Source organism: Schistocerca gregaria, chromosome 5 (assembly GCF_023897955.1).
Source record: "Schistocerca gregaria isolate iqSchGreg1 chromosome 5, iqSchGreg1.2, whole genome shotgun sequence".
Taxonomy (NCBI): Eukaryota; Metazoa; Arthropoda; class Insecta; order Orthoptera; family Acrididae; genus Schistocerca; species Schistocerca gregaria.
In genome coordinates, this window is record NC_064924.1 from 173,876,245 (window position 1) to 173,895,356 (window position 19,112).

The window sequence follows — 19,112 nt, forward strand, 5'->3', positions numbered from 1 at the left end:
CTCTCTCTCTCTCTCTCTCTCTCTCTCTCTCTCTCTCTCTCTCTCTCACACACACACACACACACACACACACACACACACACACACACACACACACACATTCATTTTACAGATGTGGTCTCAGTTGCTTGTAGTTATGTTCCTGTTGTAGTGATGTTTTCATTCTGTACATATTTCTAAGACATCTACAGTATCTTCCTTTCTTGTGTTTACAAAGACAAAAATCTTTCAACATGTACCATTACTCTCTCATTTAACAGTAAGAAAATAACATTATGCTTTCCAACTGCTTCTAGTCAATATGACGGTTTCCACAGCAAGTTAGAACCATTAATTTCATTTATGTGAAAGGGAAGGGAGAAGTGAAATATGAAAGGAGAGAGGCAAAAGCCAAGGTTAACAGCAAAGTGCAAGATATTACACTCAAGAATAATATAAAACAAAAATATATGAAAATTTGAGGAGTTGGAGCAACATGCCCATACGAACCATTAAAATTGCACCATGAACATAGCTTAGCTGACTGTGAGTGAATAACAGCTTATCTAAGGAGCCAAAAGGCCAAAACACAATCCACTATAATAGCAGTGACTGTGGATTGCCAATGTGCCATACAAAATTAAATTAACAGTAGAAATTCTAATAATATTTAACAACTTAAAATTTTGTCTTTAACATCTATTATATCTAGAAAGTATGCACCAATTCACACTAGGTACATACAACATCACCCATCAGAGATAAATATCCAAAAGAAATATTTTAACACTGATAAGGGAATGCGAAAATAAAGCCACAGATTTGACGACAGATTATGGACTTTTCAATTCTTCAACAAGATAAAGAATATGTGTAGTAACAAACAGGCTAAAAAGACATAGTATGAGTCAACCTTTTAACAAAAATATTTGGTTTATAGGTATTTAACTTTGAAATTTGGCTTGTGTGTGTGTGTGTGTGTGTGTTGAGGCGTGGGGGGGGGGGGGGGGGGGGGGCGTAGAGGGGAGGGGGGGGGGGCAACTGTAAATATCTTGCAATTCACTTAGTACCATTTTCATAAATTCTATCTCTACATGGTCTGCTTGTGTGTGTGTACGTGCGGATGGTTATGTGCTTGTGTGTGAGTGTATACCTGTCCTTTTTTCCCCTTAAGGTAAGTCTTTCCGCTCCCGGGATTGGAATGACTCCCTCTCCCTTAAGACCCACATCCTTTTGTCTTTCCCTCTCCTTCCCTCTTTGCTGAAGAAGCAACCGTTGGTTGCGAAAGCTTGAATTTTATGTGTATGTTTGTGTATCTATCGACCTGCCAGCGCTTTTGTTTGGTAAGTCACATCAACTTTAGCACCATGAGTGTAAAGTGCCTGACGTGCCGTAGGATCGTTAGCTCCGGGGTCTGGTGTGATGGATGTAGTAACTTTTTTCATTGGGGCGACTGTAGTGGCGTGGGAATTGGGAAAATGAGCGAGACTCATCAGTGGTTCTGTAGGCTATGCAGTAGAGATAGGAAGATTGTGGAACAGGAGGGGAAAATTGCTGCCCTTCAGGCTGAGTTAGATGAGGCTAGGCGAGAACTGGGCAGGTTAAGGGGGGAGAAGGGTAAACAGGGGTGGGAAGTGGCAACAGGCATGAGGAACAGGCCAAGAAATTCTTCTGACAGCTTTGTTATTAATGTACAAAATAGGTTTGACCTGTTGCCTCAGTCAGAAACTGATGAGCCTCTCACAGAAGTAGATGTAGACAGGGCTCAACAAGCTTTCAGCAGCAAATTGATTAAGAATGTAGGGAAGTCTGCAAAGAGAAAGAAAGTCTTGTTGCTAGGTAGTTCGCATGCTAGGGGTGTGGGCCAACTTCTGCAGGATGAATTAGGGTTGGATTACCAGGTCACAAGTTTTTTCAAACCTAGTGCTGAACTTGGGCAGGTTACAGAGGATTTAGGTTCACTATGTAAAGGTTTTACTAAGGAAGACACCGTGGTTATTGTGGGTGGGCCGGGCAACAGTATTGACAGAGATCCGGGGTACAGCATAAAGTGTGACCTGGCAAAGATTGCATCGGCATCGAATCATACCAGTGTTGGGTTTGTGTCGGTTCTGGAGCGCCACGACCGACCTCATTTGACCTCTTCTGTCAGGAGAGTTAATTTGGAGTTGGAACGGCTACTTGGATCTGGTGCAGGGTCACACATTGGTGTGGTTCTTGATGATTCACTCTGTAGGTGGGACTATACTAGACATGGCCTACACCTCAACAGGAAAGGGAAGGGTAAACTGGCTGGGCTGATAGCAGGAAATTTAAAGGGGGGAGGAACTACATCTCATGGTGGAAACTCTTTTTTAGTGTAAGATCAGTGTCCAGTGGGAAACTCAGCCAGGCAAGTACTAAAGATGTTAAAAAAGTTCAAGATACTCACAAAAGTAAAGTGAAAAATACTGTTAGTATATTTCATCAAAATATTGGGGGATTGAAGAATAAAATTGATGAGCTTCTGCTTTGTTTTCGAAGATATAGAAACCAAGAATGTAATAGATATACTATGCCTGTCTGAGCATCACATTGTCACTGATATGCAAAAGGTTAGCATCAATGGGTACAAATTAGCTGCACATGTAAGTAGAGATAATATGATGAGAGGAGGAGTTGCCATACATGTCAAAAGCTTCCACAGTGCAAAAAATTTAGAAACTAAAAATTTTTGTGTAGAGCAACATATGGAAGCATGTGCCACTGAACTTAAACTAAATGATGGCACTTCCATAATTGTAACAGTGTATAGGTCCCCCTCAGGGAATTTCCAGCTATTTCTAGAAAACTTGGATGCTTTGTTGTGCTACCTGTCAGACAGGGGGAAGCAAATTATCATTTGTGGGGATTTCAATGTTGATTCCCTGAAAGAGTGTAATAGGAAGAATGACCTTTTAGTATTACTCAGTTCTTTCAATTTGAGCTCCGTCATTGATTTTCCTACTCGGATAACAAAGAACAGCAGTACATTGATAGATAACTTTTTTATAGACCAAGATAAGTTTAAGGACATAAATGCTTATCCTGTTGAGAATGGTCTTTCAGATCATAGTGCACAGCTTGTTACAGTACATGACATAGCTCCATGCAGTATAATAAATCAGACTTTCAAAGCAGTGCGTTCAATTAACAATATAAATATTGCAAACTTTAGGGAAAGCCTACAGCAGCTAGACTGGGATGAAGTGTATAAGGAACCCGATGCAAACTTGAAATATAACTTATTTCACAATACATTTTTAAGGGTATTTGAAAATTGTTTTCCCATGAAAATAGTTAAACATAATTCCAAGAAAACATATAAAAAACCTTGGCTAACTAAAGGAATAAGAATATCTTGCAACCGTAAAAGAGAACTGTATCTAACAGCAAGAGGGAGTACTGACCCCGAAATTGATCAATATTATAAAAACTATTGTGCGGTACTAAGAAAAGTTATTAAAAAGTCCAGAAGCATGTGTATCATGTCTGAGATCAGTAACTCTGATAATAAAATTAAAGCAATTTGGAATATTATTGAAAGGGAAACAGGGCAACCAAGAGCACAGGAAGACTTTAGTGCAATAAAACTGAATGACAAGTGCACTAACAAACAATCAGAAATTGAAAATATTTTGAATAATCATTTTTTAAATGTTGTGGAGAAAATAGGATCTAGATCTTCACTAGAAGAGGCAAGGCTATTAATAGAAGAGGCCATACCTGCGCAGTTTGAAACAACTGTAATTCCACCAACCTCTCCCTCTGAAATCAGTAAAATAATAAACTCACTGAAAAGTAAAAGCTCTTACGGAATTGATGGCATTTCCAGCAAAGTACTTAAAGCTTGTTCCCCACAGATAAGTAGGATTCTCAGCCACGTATGTAATAGCTCTTTGGAGCAGGGTGTTTTCCCTGATAGACTGAAATATGCCATTGTAAAACCATTGCATAAAAAGGGGGATACGTCGGATGTCAACAACGACCGCCCAATCTCTCTTCTGACAGCTCTATCAAAAATTTTTGAGAAAGTAATGTAATCAAGAGTAGCCTCCCATATTTGTAAAAATAAAGTACTAACAAAATGTCAGTTTGGTTTTCAGAAAGGCTTTTCAACAGAAAATGCTATATATGCTTTCACTGATCAAATATTAAATGCTCTGAATAACCGGACATCACCCATTGGTATTTTTTGTGATCTCTCAAAGGCCTTTGATTGTGTAAATCATGGAATTCTTTTAGATAAGCTAAATCATTATGGTTTGAGTGGGGCAGTGCACAAATGGTTTAATTCATACTTAACTGGAAGAATGCAGAAAGTTGAAATAAGTGGTTCGTGTAATGTTAAAACAACAGCTGATTCCTCAAACTGGGGTGCTATCAAGCACGGGGTCCCACAGGGTTCGGTCTTAGGTCCTTTACTGTTCTTGATATACATTAATGACTTACCATTCCACATTGATGAAGATGCAAAGTTAGTTCTTTTTGCTGATGATACAAGTATAGTAATAACATCCAAAAACCAAGAACTAAGTGATGTAATTGTAAATGATGTTTTTCACAAAATTATTAAGTGGTTCTCAGCAAACGGACTCTCTTTAAATTTTGATAAAACACAGTATATACAGTTCCGTACAGTAAATGGCACAACTCCAGTAATAAATATAGAATTTGAACAGAAGTCTGTAGCTAAGGTAGAATTTTCAAAATTTTTAGGTGTGTCCATTGATGAGAGGTTAAACTGGAAGCAACACATTGATGGTCTGCTGAAACGTCTGAGTTCAGGTACGTATGCTATTAGGGTTATTGCAAATTTTGGTGATAAGAATCTCAGTAAATTAGCTTACTATGCCTACTTTCATTCACTGCTTTCGTATGGCATCATATTCTGGGGTAATTCATTGTTGAGTAGAAAAGTATTCATTGCACGAAAACGTGTAATCAGAATAATTGCTAGAGCACACCCACAGTCATCCTGCAGACATCTATTTAAGGATCTAGGGATCCTCACAGTAACCTCACAGTATATATATTCCCTTATGAAATTTGTTGATAATAATCCAACCCAATTCAAAAGTAATAGCAGTGTGCATACCTATAACACCAGGAGCAAGGATGATCTTCACTATGCAGGGTTAAATCTGACTTTGGCACAGAAAGGGGTAAATTATGCTGCCACAAAAGTCTTTGGGCACCTACCAAACAGCATCAAAAGCCTGACAGATAGCCAACAAACATTTAAAAATAAATTAAAAGAATTTCTAGATGACAACTCCTTCTACTCATTGGCTGAATTTTTAGATATAAACTAAGTAAAAAAAAAATAATCATTAGTGTCATGCAATATTTTGTGTAATGTAATTTCTTGTACAGACATCTTTTATTAACCTGACACGTTCCACATCATTACGAAGTGTCGTATTCATGATCTATGGAACAAGTATTAATCTAATCTAATCTACTAATTTCTGATGTATTGCTCACAACAGTTACACTAGTTTTGATTGGAACTGCTGCAGTCTGATATATGTGCCCACAGTCAAATTCAGGGTATCTTTACCAAAGTTCACATTCAGACGTTACATTAAAGATGTTTGATGTTGATGTTGATAAAGTACACTAGACCTGGGAATATGCTATCATGAACTGAGAAGAAAACAAAAATATTTGTTGATAATAAGTGTTGTTTATTTTAACAATGTATTTCCTCTCAGAAAGACAAAGACAGATACAAAATCCACTGAGAAGCAATGAATAAAAAGGATGCACTACTAAGGGAATAATCACTTCCTGTACAATCAAGGGAAAATGTTATAGATTTCCAAAGCTGTTTTGTAAAGTCTAAAAAACCCTTAAGAAAGTCATAACAGATGCAAAGCAGACTTCAGACCACCAGCTTATATTGTAAGCTCAGATAATACGAGTAAAGGACATTGGTAAGTTGTCGATGGTACTACAGAAACCAGGACCACGTGGGTCTCACTCACCTGAGACAGGAGTTACAAATGCAAAATAGATGGGTGAAATAATTAGCCTTGATTTCTAAATGACTGCTGATAATCTATTGTCAGGAATCACTATGCCATAAGAATCTCACAAAATTATGATCCCAACATCTAACACAGCAACTGTCCTGACCGTAGCAACTAAACAAGAAACATTAAAAGACTTAATACTCACAAAATCATCATACTCATATGGAGTTGATGGTATTCCAGATTATTTATTAAACTATATTTCTGTGGTATCTGTCATGATCCCATGTAATGTGATAAACAGCTCAATGAGCATAGGATATTTCCCAGAAGTATCAAAGACTTCAGAGGTTATTCTAGTCTTCTAGACAGGGATAGACATGACGTAAGCAATTATACTCTTATTTCCATACTTCCAGCTGTATCTAAGACAACTGAAAAGGCAAGATACAGCGATTGACAGCATTTCTTGGGGAACTACAGACCAAACACCAGTTTTGATTTTTAAAGAAAAAAAAAACAGGACTGTTTATTATGTACTTTTCATTTTCACTGACCAAGTTCTTAATCATTCAATGAAAAGGAATTTGCTTCTGAGCTTTTCACTGATAAAAGTATGACTTTTGACTTTATTAATCACTACTGGTGGTTCAGACGCTAGAATTACATGGCATCAGAGGAACAGAAAATCAGTGGTTTAAATCTTGCCTCACCCACAGAAAGCAAATGATCGAAAGCACAAGCTTTGAAGATTGAAAAAAATAAAATTGTTGTGATACAGCCCAATGAGCTGTGGAGTTCCACAAGATGCAGTAATAGGCCCTTTCCTCTTCCTATTCTTTATCAGTTACCTCCCATCAAATGTCCCATGTTATTTGCAGATGGCCAAATTTTCCTCTTACAATCAGATTCAGATCTGCAAATGAAATACAATATTAATGACACAATAGAAAGACTCAAATCCTGTATCCACAATAATAGATTGTTACTAAACTTCTATGCATCCAGAAATCACCATGCTTATATGGGTTTCTTACAAACTGATTATAGAGGAACTGAATAAGTAGCAGAGACAATGTTTTCGGTAACGTTCATTGACAATTCACTCCAGTGGGATCACCACAGGCAGAAAATGTAAAGTTGTAGAGAATGTTACACACCAAGAATCATCAAGCAATCACATGATATAAATTCTCTAAAACCTTTGTGTCATGAGTTTGCACACTTTACAACAGTCCCTTTCTGAAGGGGCCACTACAGAAAAATTTTCCTTGTGCAAAAGGATAAATAAAATCATGAAGAGAGTACCAGTACAATCAGTAACCTACATACAATAAATACCATTAGTCCCCTGTATTTATATTCTAGAAACAGGATTTTCTTTTTTTCAAAAAAATTAAATTAAAAAAATAAAAATAAAAAATTACATTGATATTTCTACAGTAAATGGAGAAATTCATAACAATTAGAAATGAATCAAGGGAAACATTCATCTTGTGAATCAAAGACTGAGCAGAAGTCAAGATGGAGTGAGAAACATGGGCAGCCTGTTGTTCAACAAATTACCCACATTGATTATTACAAATTGCTTCGTCACATCAACAAGCAGACAGACACAAAGACTGACACACAGTGCCTAAGGCATTAATTAACGTTATGAGATGAAACAATGGAAAATCCAAGATGGAATGTATCAATATCACGAAAAGAAAAGTTTCCACTCACCATGCAGCAAAAATGCTGAGTCACAGATAGGTGCAACAACAAAAAGACTGACACAAATAAATAAAGCTTTCGGCCAGTAAGGCCTTCATCATACAAACATAAACACACAATCACACACACACACACACACACACACACACAAATGCAGCTCACAAGCCTTCACAGACTGTAATTATCCTCCAAACCTTTCACAAAAACAAATCTCCTGTGCCTTATCCCTCCAGTCTCCCACCACCTCCCAAAGTCCCGCCAACCTGGCCACAGAGGAGGAGCATTCCCCTCTTAATTCAGTACCACTCAGGACTGAAACAACTGAATTACATTCTCTGCCAGGGTTTCGACTACTTCTCGTCATGCCCTGAAATGAGAAATGTCCTGCCAACTATCCTTCCCACACCTCCCTCAACGGTACTCTGCTGTCCACCCAACTTACACAATATACTCGTGCATCCATACACAGACCCTGCTCCCAACCCTTACCTCATAGCTCACATCCCTGTCATACGCCTAGGTGCAATATCTGTTCTATAGATCCTCTCACCACCACCTACTCCAGTCTGGTCACAAAGATCACCTGTTCCATCAAAGGCATGGCTACCTGTCAAACCAGTCACGTGATCTACAAGCTAAGCTGCAACCACTGTGCTGCATTCTATGTGGGCATGACAACCAACAAGCTGTCTGTCCTCATGAATGGCCACCGACAAAGAAACAACTGGACTGCTCTGTTGCTGAGCACACCACCCAACACAACATCCTTCATTTCAATGACTGCTTCGCAGCCTGTGCCATATGGATCCTTCCCACCAACACCAGCTTTTCTGAATTGCGCAGGTGGGGACTTTTCCTGCAAACATCCTACATTCCCGTGACCATCCTGGCCTCAATCTTCGTTAGTCACTGTCCTCACCCATCCAGCCCCTTCCCTGTTCCCATTCCAGCACTACACAGCCGTCATTCCACCATCACACACAGTCTTTTTACTTCTCTCCTTTTCCACTATTTCCCACCTCCTCCCCAGCTCTCTCCTGTCATCTATCTAACCTGCGGCACTTCACTGTCATCCACCTCTACTATACTATCCCTTCCCCTCCCCACCCCAGCCTCCTCCTAACCTCCACTCAGTTGCCACTCCCATCTCACACTGGTAATGCTGCTCGCAGTGTGGTTTCAGTTGCCAGAGACTGCAGGCGCGTGTGTGTGTGTGTGTGTGTGTGTGTGTGTGTGTGTGTGTGTGTGTGTCATCTAATGTTGACGAAGGCCTTACTGCTAAAGCTTTATTTATTTGTGACAGTCTTCTTGTTATACCTATCTGCAACTCAGCACCTCTGCCATATGGTCCTTTTCATGATATAGGTAAGGTTATGAGAGTTATTTTATTTCCATGGGAGTATACTGCAAGATAGTGACTGTAGCATACCCATTGTGTTAACTTTGTCTTGCATATTTCAGTTGACATCAAATCTGATCTCACTAACGCCATTGTTTAATACATGCGGAACTTGTGTAAACTGCAGTGTTTTTTGCAACAGTGCTAGATTTTTCGTGCTCCATCAATACCTACACTGTAAAAGTGAAGGACATGGAAGGTAACAATTGTAACAACAGCATATCCAGCAGCGGTGCAGCAGCAGATGCAGTGACGTAGCCGACTACGAAGGTGAGGCCCTAATTTATGTTATAGCAGAAGTGATCTGCTCCAAGATAAGGGCTGTGCTTCACAATAAAGATACTCTTGATCTGACTGTCGGCACTTATATCAGACTGCAGCAGTCTTAGTCAAAATGAATTAAACTATTGTGAACAATACTTCAGAAATTAGTATTCTAGAAAGTTAGTTTCTGAGTACAAGAAAAAGACAAGAGATTGGGAAGAAAAACTGTCTCCTATGACGGATGAGTCAGAACAGTATCTATGGCAAAATAGCCTACGGCAGTCAGATGCAGCAGAAAATGAAGCAGAAAACACAGGTATCCTTCTTATGTAGGTTACATGTGAGAAATTATGTACTAAAGAAAGCAAAGTGGATACTGACATGAACTATTATGTGGTACGAAAAGTATGAGATGCTACCACACCTCAGCCAATAATGGTGAAGCTCACCTCATATCAAAAAAAGAGCGGTGATTTGTAGCCAGGGGAAAAAAATTAGTAGAGACAGGGTCTACGATAAGAGAAGATCTGGCACACAAACATCTGAAGATTTTGAACAATGCCATATCCCATTATGGCCTAGAGACAGTGTGGACTCAGGATAGCAGAGTAATTATCACGGACATAGCTGGAAATAAGATAGTTATCAATATGACTGAACAGAATAAGAATTAAATAAAACTACATGAGCCAAAGTGTGAACTTAATACTGATTGCTTTGATTTACTACTATCCAGAGTAACATCCCTTATAGTCTGAAATACTATCTTGCAGTTCTATGATCTTTGTAATTATCTTTGTATTTGAGCCTTTACTAAATTGCACATAACTGTAGCTATTATTAAACTTTAGTTGCTGCTAACACCAACTATAGTTCCTCTGCCCAAAAATTCTCTACCTGTTTGTAATAGCAGCATGGTGATCATTACTCCTTTCCTTGATTATGTTACTCAAATATTTTTTTGGTTCTCTCTGCTCTAAACTGCAAATTACAAAATCACAACCAATGTTTATTATAGTAACTACTAACTCAATTGTAGCTTTATATGCTAATCTTGTAGTTATTCAATTTAATTTTCTCCACTGGTGGCACTGATCTTATAAATCATACATCTTTTTATATTAAAAACAAAGATTCCAAGACTTACCAAGCGGGAAAGCGCCGGTAGACAGGCACAATAAAATCACACACAAACACACACACACACACACACACACACACACACACACAAAATTTCGAGCTTTCGCAACCGGCGGCTGCTTCGTCAGGAAAGAGGGAAGGAAAAGGAAAGATGAAAGGATGTGGGTTTTAAGGGAGAGGGTAAGGAGTCATTCCAATCTCGGGAGCGGAAAGACTTACCTTAGGGGGAAAAAAGGATAGGTATACAGGTATACTCGCGCTCGCGCACACACACACACACACACACACACACACACACACACATATATATATCCATCCATACATACACAGACACATCTTTTTATCGTAGACTTGACAGAAAGTCTTGGTAGAGGCATGGACCACAGTAATTACAAAAATAAAAATAGCTTCAAAATATCTGCTAGGTTGTGAAATAATAGTCACAGGAAGTTTCTGGGGGAAAAAGGGTTCAGAAACATCCTGTGACTATTATTTTGTGACCAACCAGCTATTTTAAAGCTATTTTCATACTTATTTGTCTCTCTGCCCTTACCTGTACAGTACACTAATTACACTTCTCCTTAAAAAAAAAAAAAAGAGGATCAATTGTCTCACATGCATCACTATCTCACCCATATTTTCCTCATAACAAATATTCTCCATCGACTTCCCATATCTCCGTAATCTCAGAAAATCTTAGCTTTGCAATCTCCTTTGATTTAGCAATCACAAGAAAGAACCTCTCCAGCGCACAAAATCTCATCCACCCCTGAGATACATTGACTCCTGGAAGTGTCCTCCTCTGTCCCCAGCTGCAGGTAGGGGCAGCACACATCAGACCTGTTAGTAGTGCATTGTATTGTTGAATCCTTAACTGCACATTATGAAGAACTGAGTCTTCTCTTCCACCAACTAAGCTTCTAGGTAATCCTACTTTCCAAAATGTGACTAAAACCACACACATCCTCTGTATGTGTTCATCTCCCACAAAAGGCATTTCTCAGGACTGGCAGGCCAAACAAACACAGTGGGGTCGTTGATGTGTGTATACAATGTGGCCTCAAACACAAGAGTCTTAAGTGTGTTGAACATCTTTTAAAAAAGGGCAGGCAGGCCGAGTTCATGTCAGTTGAAATAAATGAAAGCCAAGGAAACTGTTTAGTCACAACAGCATACACATTATTCCATCACAGTGCAATCATTGTACAGCAAGAGTTGCACCCTTACAGATCTACTCACAAAGATAAAGACTGACACACTAAGAGATGTAGCTGAAGTTTTGGCTCCATGCCTCTCTGCAGATAATGTACAATTCCTGACTTACTACTCATAGCCCCAAAACTAAAATCGTGTTATGTAACTTGCAGGAACATTAAACACACAAATTGTGATGCTCCAACAGTTGATTGCTCGAAAACCTCTTGGTATCAAATAATCAGAGCTAACAATTGATGGTAAAATCCAAGAAACTTATTAATAAACTCATTGGTCTGTATGACAAACACATTCCTATATGCACAATCCATGTAACAAAAATTCCTGTTCCTTGGCTGACAACTCAATTATGTCAAATGATGAACAATAGTGATGCTGCCCACAGGCATTTCAAGGCAAGTCTGAAACCCAAATGTTACAAAGAACACAGAAAGCTGTGAAACAGGGTAAATCAATGAGCTTGCAATTTCAAAATCAGGCATGGTTATTCCTGTGTAGTCAACTATACAACACCATAGAATCTGTGGAAGAACGTCTATAGCTAGGGTGTCAGAAAGGAAAAAAAATCAGAAACTGCTTATCAAGTCTCAGCTAACAAACTGAATGAACTTTTCCTCAGCATGAGTAAACCCTACTCCTCAAAGAACTATCATTCGCAATAATCCTTAGGCTGCCTAACTAACCATTCCGCTTTCCATGTAAAGCACATAAATTTGGAAATTTGTGGTAAGTTTCTATGAGAGCAAACTGCTGAGGTTATTGGTCCCTAGGCTCACACACTACTTAATCTAACTTAAATTAACTTACACTAAGGACAAAACACGCACACCCATGCCCAAGGGAGGACTCTAACCTCTGACGAGGCAAAGTAAAGCACATAACAATAAATACCACAAGAAAAGCAATAGATAATGATAGTATCAACAGATTCACAACTAAGAATATTGCCCATAGCTCAGTACCTGTCTTAACAGATGTATTTTCTTCCATGAACAGAACATATCCAACTTCATGGAAAAGTAGCATTGTCTAACCTATCCCTAAGACTGAAGACATGCAATGATCTTGAGATTACTGACCAACTGGCATATTACCTGCTCTATCCAAAATCCTGTTGTTCATGACCAAATTACTGAACACGTATGCAAATTCAGCCTATATGGCAAATAAATGGCCAGCTTTCATAAACACCATACCATAAACATGGCACTAATTAAGATAGCTGATGGTCTGAGATATGCCACAGACAACTGTGAGGCTACAACATTGACACTATCAGACATCGGCAAAGCTTTTTATAATGTCAACTTTGACATAAAACTCGCAAAAATTCACCTGCTATTTTTCTGAGAGTGTGCTGAAATGGTTTGAAAGTTATTTAAAAAACAGACAGCAATATGTCGTCTGTGAGAATGAACAGTTGAACTGCAAAAATGTTCTCTCAGAAATACCACATTAGCCAGTCTAGGGCTCACGCTTATTTTCCTTGTATGTAGATGATATTTCATCAGTTCTGTCTCTCTGTGATCAACATTTCTATGCCAATGATCTCCAGCTTTACCTAAGTGACAGACCTAACATAACACTGCACCTTTATAGATGACAGTCTGCTCTCGGTCCTATAAATGATGGTCGACTTTTAGTCATAAAACTGGCGCAAAATCTGGGACATGAAAAAATGAAGTGCCGCATGTGATCTTAGTATCCTATCATAAATTAATAAGTTCATAAGTGGCAGTCTGGCACTGACATCTTCATAAATCCATGTATCTGTCATTTTTTGTTCAATCTCACTGAAATTTTGCACTCTTTTGTAGAGGGATCCACTATGCTTTAAATACTTTTTACAGAATTTTTAATAAAATTTTAATACTGTGGGAGAATTTTGAATTTTTGTTACATTGTTATTTTAAGGTACACTTTTTAATTATTTCAAGGTAACTTTTGCAAATTTTTTCTATGGTAAGGTAATCTATACTAATAAATGTACAATTAAGTGCAGTAACTTTTTGGTAAATCATTTCTATTATTTTCTGTGATATTTTGAATTTGAACAACCATAAAACTGTTTATAATATCTAGATTAAAATTTTGTTACATTTAAATATTGTTTCCAAATAAGAGAATAGGTGTGCCAAACTCCATTGAACTCCTTCCAAGAGTTTCTGACGTGTGCGATCCTGAACGGAGAAAACCCTAAGTTGCAGAAAAATCATTTTAAAGTTTGGATGAAATGTTTTAAAAAATTTTTAGTCGTACCTTAGCTAAAACTGCCACACCATATTTCAGTTCTTCCTCATAAGGCTCTGCAGCTCTTTTGGCTCCTCTGCTACTTTGCCTAGCAGTTTTTTTCTGTATTCTATACTATAGTCTCCACTTTCACAATTCATTGCTCATCAATGATCTGCAGCATCTGCTCAGAGAAGACTCAGATGTAAAGCCCAACCTACTGACGATGTGAAGCCTTGCCACATTCCCAACACTAAACACTGCTGCAGCTTCCAAAGCAGAAATCTTGACTACCAAATTGGAAGCAATCTTTGGACAACTCCTCCAAATAAGAGCAGTGAAACGTTCATTTGGGTTCTGTGTTTTGCCATGCAGACATTTTTCTAGCAGTTCTGGTTAAGCCAGTGCTCTAACAGTTTGTTTAATGGCCATTGCAACTTCATTCGGAAGGTCATTTTTATGGCTGTAAGCTTCCCCACTTTCTTTGCTTTTCAGAAATATGCACCATTCATTAGAACACAGGCCATGTTGAGGTGTCGTGTCTGTCAACAAGTAATGAAACCAAATGGCCCGGTTACTGCCTTCCTCATATTAATAGACTTGCAGGCTGTCACTTCTCTTCTTTGTTAGTCTATTTTTGCTCCCAGTGGCTTCCCATCCACTAGTAGATTGCCTTTATTGTCTGCAACAAGTCTTCTGAGTCATCTGTCCATCCTCTTCCGAATTGGCCTAAGCACTCCAGTTTTTCAGTATTGCAGTCTTTTTCCACAGGGCTGACTTTCAACTACATTCTTGAAAGCACTAGTCTCCATCCCCTGAACACTGAGTGTATCTTACTACATACTTTTATAATAGAGGGAAACATTCCATGTGGGAAAAATATATCTAAAAACAAAGATGATGTGACTTACCAAACAAAAGCACTGGCAGGTCGATAGACACGCAAACAAACACAAACATACAAAGACCTATGGAAAATGAGTTTCATACCAGCAGCTTCCATCCCACCACAGGAGCCTACATAATTCCTGCTACAAATGGCTTTTGAGCTTCTTGTCACTGCATCTTTGCCAGCATCATTATATTTCTAGTGCAAGGAACATACAGAAGAATAATTAGACATCACCTGTAAGTCTACTACTTTTCCAGTGTCAACACTGATGACTGCTGAAACTCCATGCAGTGAACTATGCACCCTATTCATCCAGGAACTGCCAAAAGGAACTGCTATATGTTTTGATATTACTTGCAGCACAATTTTCTTGAATTGCCCCTTGCCCTTGGACTGCCATTTTCATGCTATCTTCAATTACTGCACTGAAAAGAGTAGTGTTCACCGCAGTAAATTTTAGGGGAGAACCAGGCATGTTAATAATACCACATAAAAGGTCCCCCCCCCCCCCCCTTCCAATCCCTATACACCTTAGTCCATAAACAAATCTCGTATTGGCTTCATACATTCTATTACTGGCCATCAATATCTTGATTAGAGTGTCAGCATCACAGTTTTAACATAAAATGTGCAATGTGCAAACCAAACCTTCTCTCTCTCTCTCTCTCTCTCTCTCTCTCTCTCTCTCTCTCTCTCTCTCTCTCTCCCTCCATCATCCACAAATTCACATTTTCTCCACAAAAAAAGCACTTGCTGGCTGTTATAAGTGCCTCAGCCACCATTTCCAGAGCCACAATCCTGAAACCTGTATTTCTGCCATGATTTATTTCTTCTGACAAAGTACCTTTCCCAAATTTTATTTTCGATGCACTTGGAGAAAAGCTAATGATTGCATCTGCAGGCCCGATCCTAACCTCAGCATCAGTTTTTCACTTTGTATTGGAAATATATTCTTCAAATACTTCACCAGGCTGAGCCATTGCAAAAAATGATCAATATATTCAACCTTGCACAAAGAATGACGCAATAAATCCAACTTCACTCAAATTCCACTTAACAGCACAAAACTTGTTTACAAAGCTCAACAACCTTCTATACAACACTGCTGTGTTGTATACCAAAAAAATCACAGACTTCCAAAGCTATATTTTCCAGGTGCACAAGCCAAATCAAGCAAGAAAATTTTTCCTCCACTCTGTATCTCGAAAAATGGGCATATGATGTATTACACTGTTTACGGTTTTAATTTTTATTATACCATTTACATTTCGAATTTCAAAGAAAATATTTGGGATAATAATCTCAAATATACTTACTTTCAAATAAGCAAATGAAAAATGGTGATTTTTTTCATGATTTCTACCACTGTCTCTCCTTAAATACATGTCATATTATCATCAGCACAACACAAGTTCTCACTTATCAAGTTATATGTGCCTATTCATACAGGGGGAAAAAAATATTCGTAAATTCCTTCACTGTTTCTGTTGTTCACCTCTGGAACAAGCTGCCCTACACTATGTATGCAAGTCAATGCCCTGTTGCCTTTAAGATAAAGCTGAAACAGTTCCTTGTCTCACCTTGATAATGTTTCCCCAAAAACTAATGTATATACCCAATTTTCCCCTTTGTCTAATAGTGAAGCCAACACTCCTAACATCTCCCAGCTACACTTATTTCTCTTATCCTTTCTCTGTGAGTCACACCACTTCCTTTCCCCTTATATTCATTAACTGTATGTTATCAAGTTTCTCTCTCTCTCACTCTTCAACCCCTTTCTCTCATATCCATTGCTGCTACCACTCATAATTAAAAAGCTCCCTTACCATAACTATATATTTATTCTTGTACTTAACAAGTACTACTATAAACTGTGTTTTTATCTGTTCTACTGTCATTTGTTTACTTCTATATGTAATGTAACATGGTTATCATATTATGTATAATGTAAAATATGTAGAACATCTTTTTACATGTAAGAGAGGCTCTAATGGTCCTAATCTTGCCAGGTTAAATAAATCATTAAACAATTATAAATAAATAAAAAAACTTACCAGTTGGCAACTGTGCAGAAGTTGAACTGCTTGTTGTAACTAGTACTGAAGTAACCTCCATAAGCAATAAAATACGGTTATCCTAATCAATCAATCATTAACATTATTTATATCTTACCATTAGGAGGGGGGCATGCACCATCTTTATCTTCCAATGGGCATGAAGAACCATTATCTTGTTTCTTCTTCCTTTTCCTTTCCACATGACCATGACAGTTCTCACATTCATCATCATCACTATCAGAGGAGCTTTCACCAAACTGTCTTGGTTTCTCATACTGGCAACAACCTGCAAAAAATGTAACTTGCTGTCATGAAAAATAATCACTAGTATCAAGACTGAATAGAAATTAACTTGGATGTGAGAGGTATGAAAACACCATGACAGATAAAACAGTGTACACATAAAAGAATGACAGTATTTACTATTATCTGAGCATTTTTATTTTTTGCTTTCGAAGTGGCTTAGAAAGGAGTGAAGAGTACAAATTCCATACAATACGGATGTAGGGAGCAGGGTTAGCACTGCAGTCCACATATAGTGCAGTCATGAAAAATAGGACCCACATTTTGTGTTTTATGGCAAGCACACACCAAGTCAAATCAAAAAGTTAAATCAGTTATCTTTGACCATCAACCCAGTGTTGTAAATACGGAATAATAAAATTAATGTATGTGTGTGTGGTATTTTCTGTGTGGAAGATTACTATAAATGTAAAACTGACTCATTCCATATTATAGCAAGAAATTGAAATCATGATCCACGGAATATGCAAATAACAAACTGCATTCCAGAATGGAATTTTCACTCTGCAGCAGAGACTGCACTGGCTGATTGAAACTGTGTGCCAGACTGAGAATTTAACTCTGAACCTTTGTCTTTTGCGGGCATTTCTGCTATCAGTCACTAAAATAAATGCTAATTTTTCTTTATGTAATTTCCATTAATGGAATACAATCAACACTTTTAAATATTAGCCAAAACTTTACTGCTTCATATTTTTTTTACTGTCCTCAATGCTCTTCAATATGAATAGAATTAATATACACAATCAAGCATTAATACAACACAATTCTGAGTGTGCATTTTCCAAGTATCTTGCCAATAAACCGAAGTCTGTCACTCTTGTTATATATGACTGAACCTATGTGAACATTCCATTTCATGTCCCTGCATATTGTCATACCCAGATTTTGTTGACTGCTAGGTTATTAATATACAATATGAACAAGAAGCATCCCAACACACTTCCCTGGGGCACACCTGAAATTGTTTTTACTTCTGTTGATGATTTTCCATACAAGATAATATGCTGCATCTTTCCTACGATGAATGCCTCCAAATTTTGTTTGATGATCCACATAATCACATTTTTGTTAATAATTATACTCTTATCAATAATCACTGGTGAGGTAACGAGTAAAATGATTTTCAGAAGTAAAAGAGAGGAGGAAAAAAGAAAGAAAGGAAGAAAATACTGCATCCGCTGACTGTCTTGATCCATGCATTTCAGAAAATCATGTGAGAAAAGTGCAAGCTGGGTTTTGCAAGACTGATGTTTTTGGAATCCATGCTAGCAAGCATGTAAATCATTCTGTTCAAGATATCTTATTCTGTCTAAGTTCAGTATATGCTCTATGATTCTACAATGGTAGGTCAATAAATAAATGTCAGTTTACTCTATGCATTTAAATTATGCATGCACTTTTTACCAGAAGACAGCCGCTTATGTATGCTCGTTGTATATGCTACAGGACACCGTGTGACAGCCAGTGTAAGATGGTGGGTGCACTGCACAAGTGAACACAAGCAGAACACCATGAATTCGTGTTTTTTGTGGGTCAGAGGACTGTACACAGAATAGTGCATCACAAAATGCAACATCTGTATGGTAACACATGTTTGTCATAGATTAATGTCTTGAGCTGCATCCATAAGTTTAATGAGGGAAGGCAAAGCATGAGGGTTTACAAGCATCCTGGTCATCTTGTGGTGAAGGCAACTGAAATCACAGAGCAATGTGCACAACAGATCATTCATAACATAGTTTTTGAGAACATTTCTCATGGTGAAACATCAGTCTAGCTAAAAGGACTTTGAAAATGGATTACAAACAATCTTGACCACAATAAACCATTTATTTCGTGGAGTCATAACAGCTGCTCCATTCACCATCACTTCCCCTACCACTATGGTATTAAGGATGTGAGAATGGTCACACACTGAC

At 38.0% G+C, this 19,112-nt stretch overlaps 1 protein-coding gene across 2 annotated transcripts in view; it reads right to left on the reverse strand.

The window, feature by feature from the left end:
- LOC126272002 (E3 ubiquitin-protein ligase PPP1R11) overlaps positions 1–19,112 on the reverse strand; it is a 70,174-nt gene that overhangs the window by 16,358 nt on the left and 34,704 nt on the right. Inside the window, exons 3-4 of one of the 2 annotated variants that reach the window (XM_049974489.1) lie at positions 17,003–17,173; positions 5,667–6,891 (exon numbers count right to left, since the gene is read on the reverse strand). In XM_049974489.1, the coding sequence (XP_049830446.1) occupies positions 6,833–6,891; positions 17,003–17,173 (230 nt within the window). In that variant the 3' untranslated portion in view covers positions 5,667–6,832. Of the gene's footprint in view, positions 1–5,666; positions 6,892–17,002; positions 17,174–19,112 lie in introns of those variants that run through there. The other variant, XM_049974490.1, reaches the window with a different exon arrangement.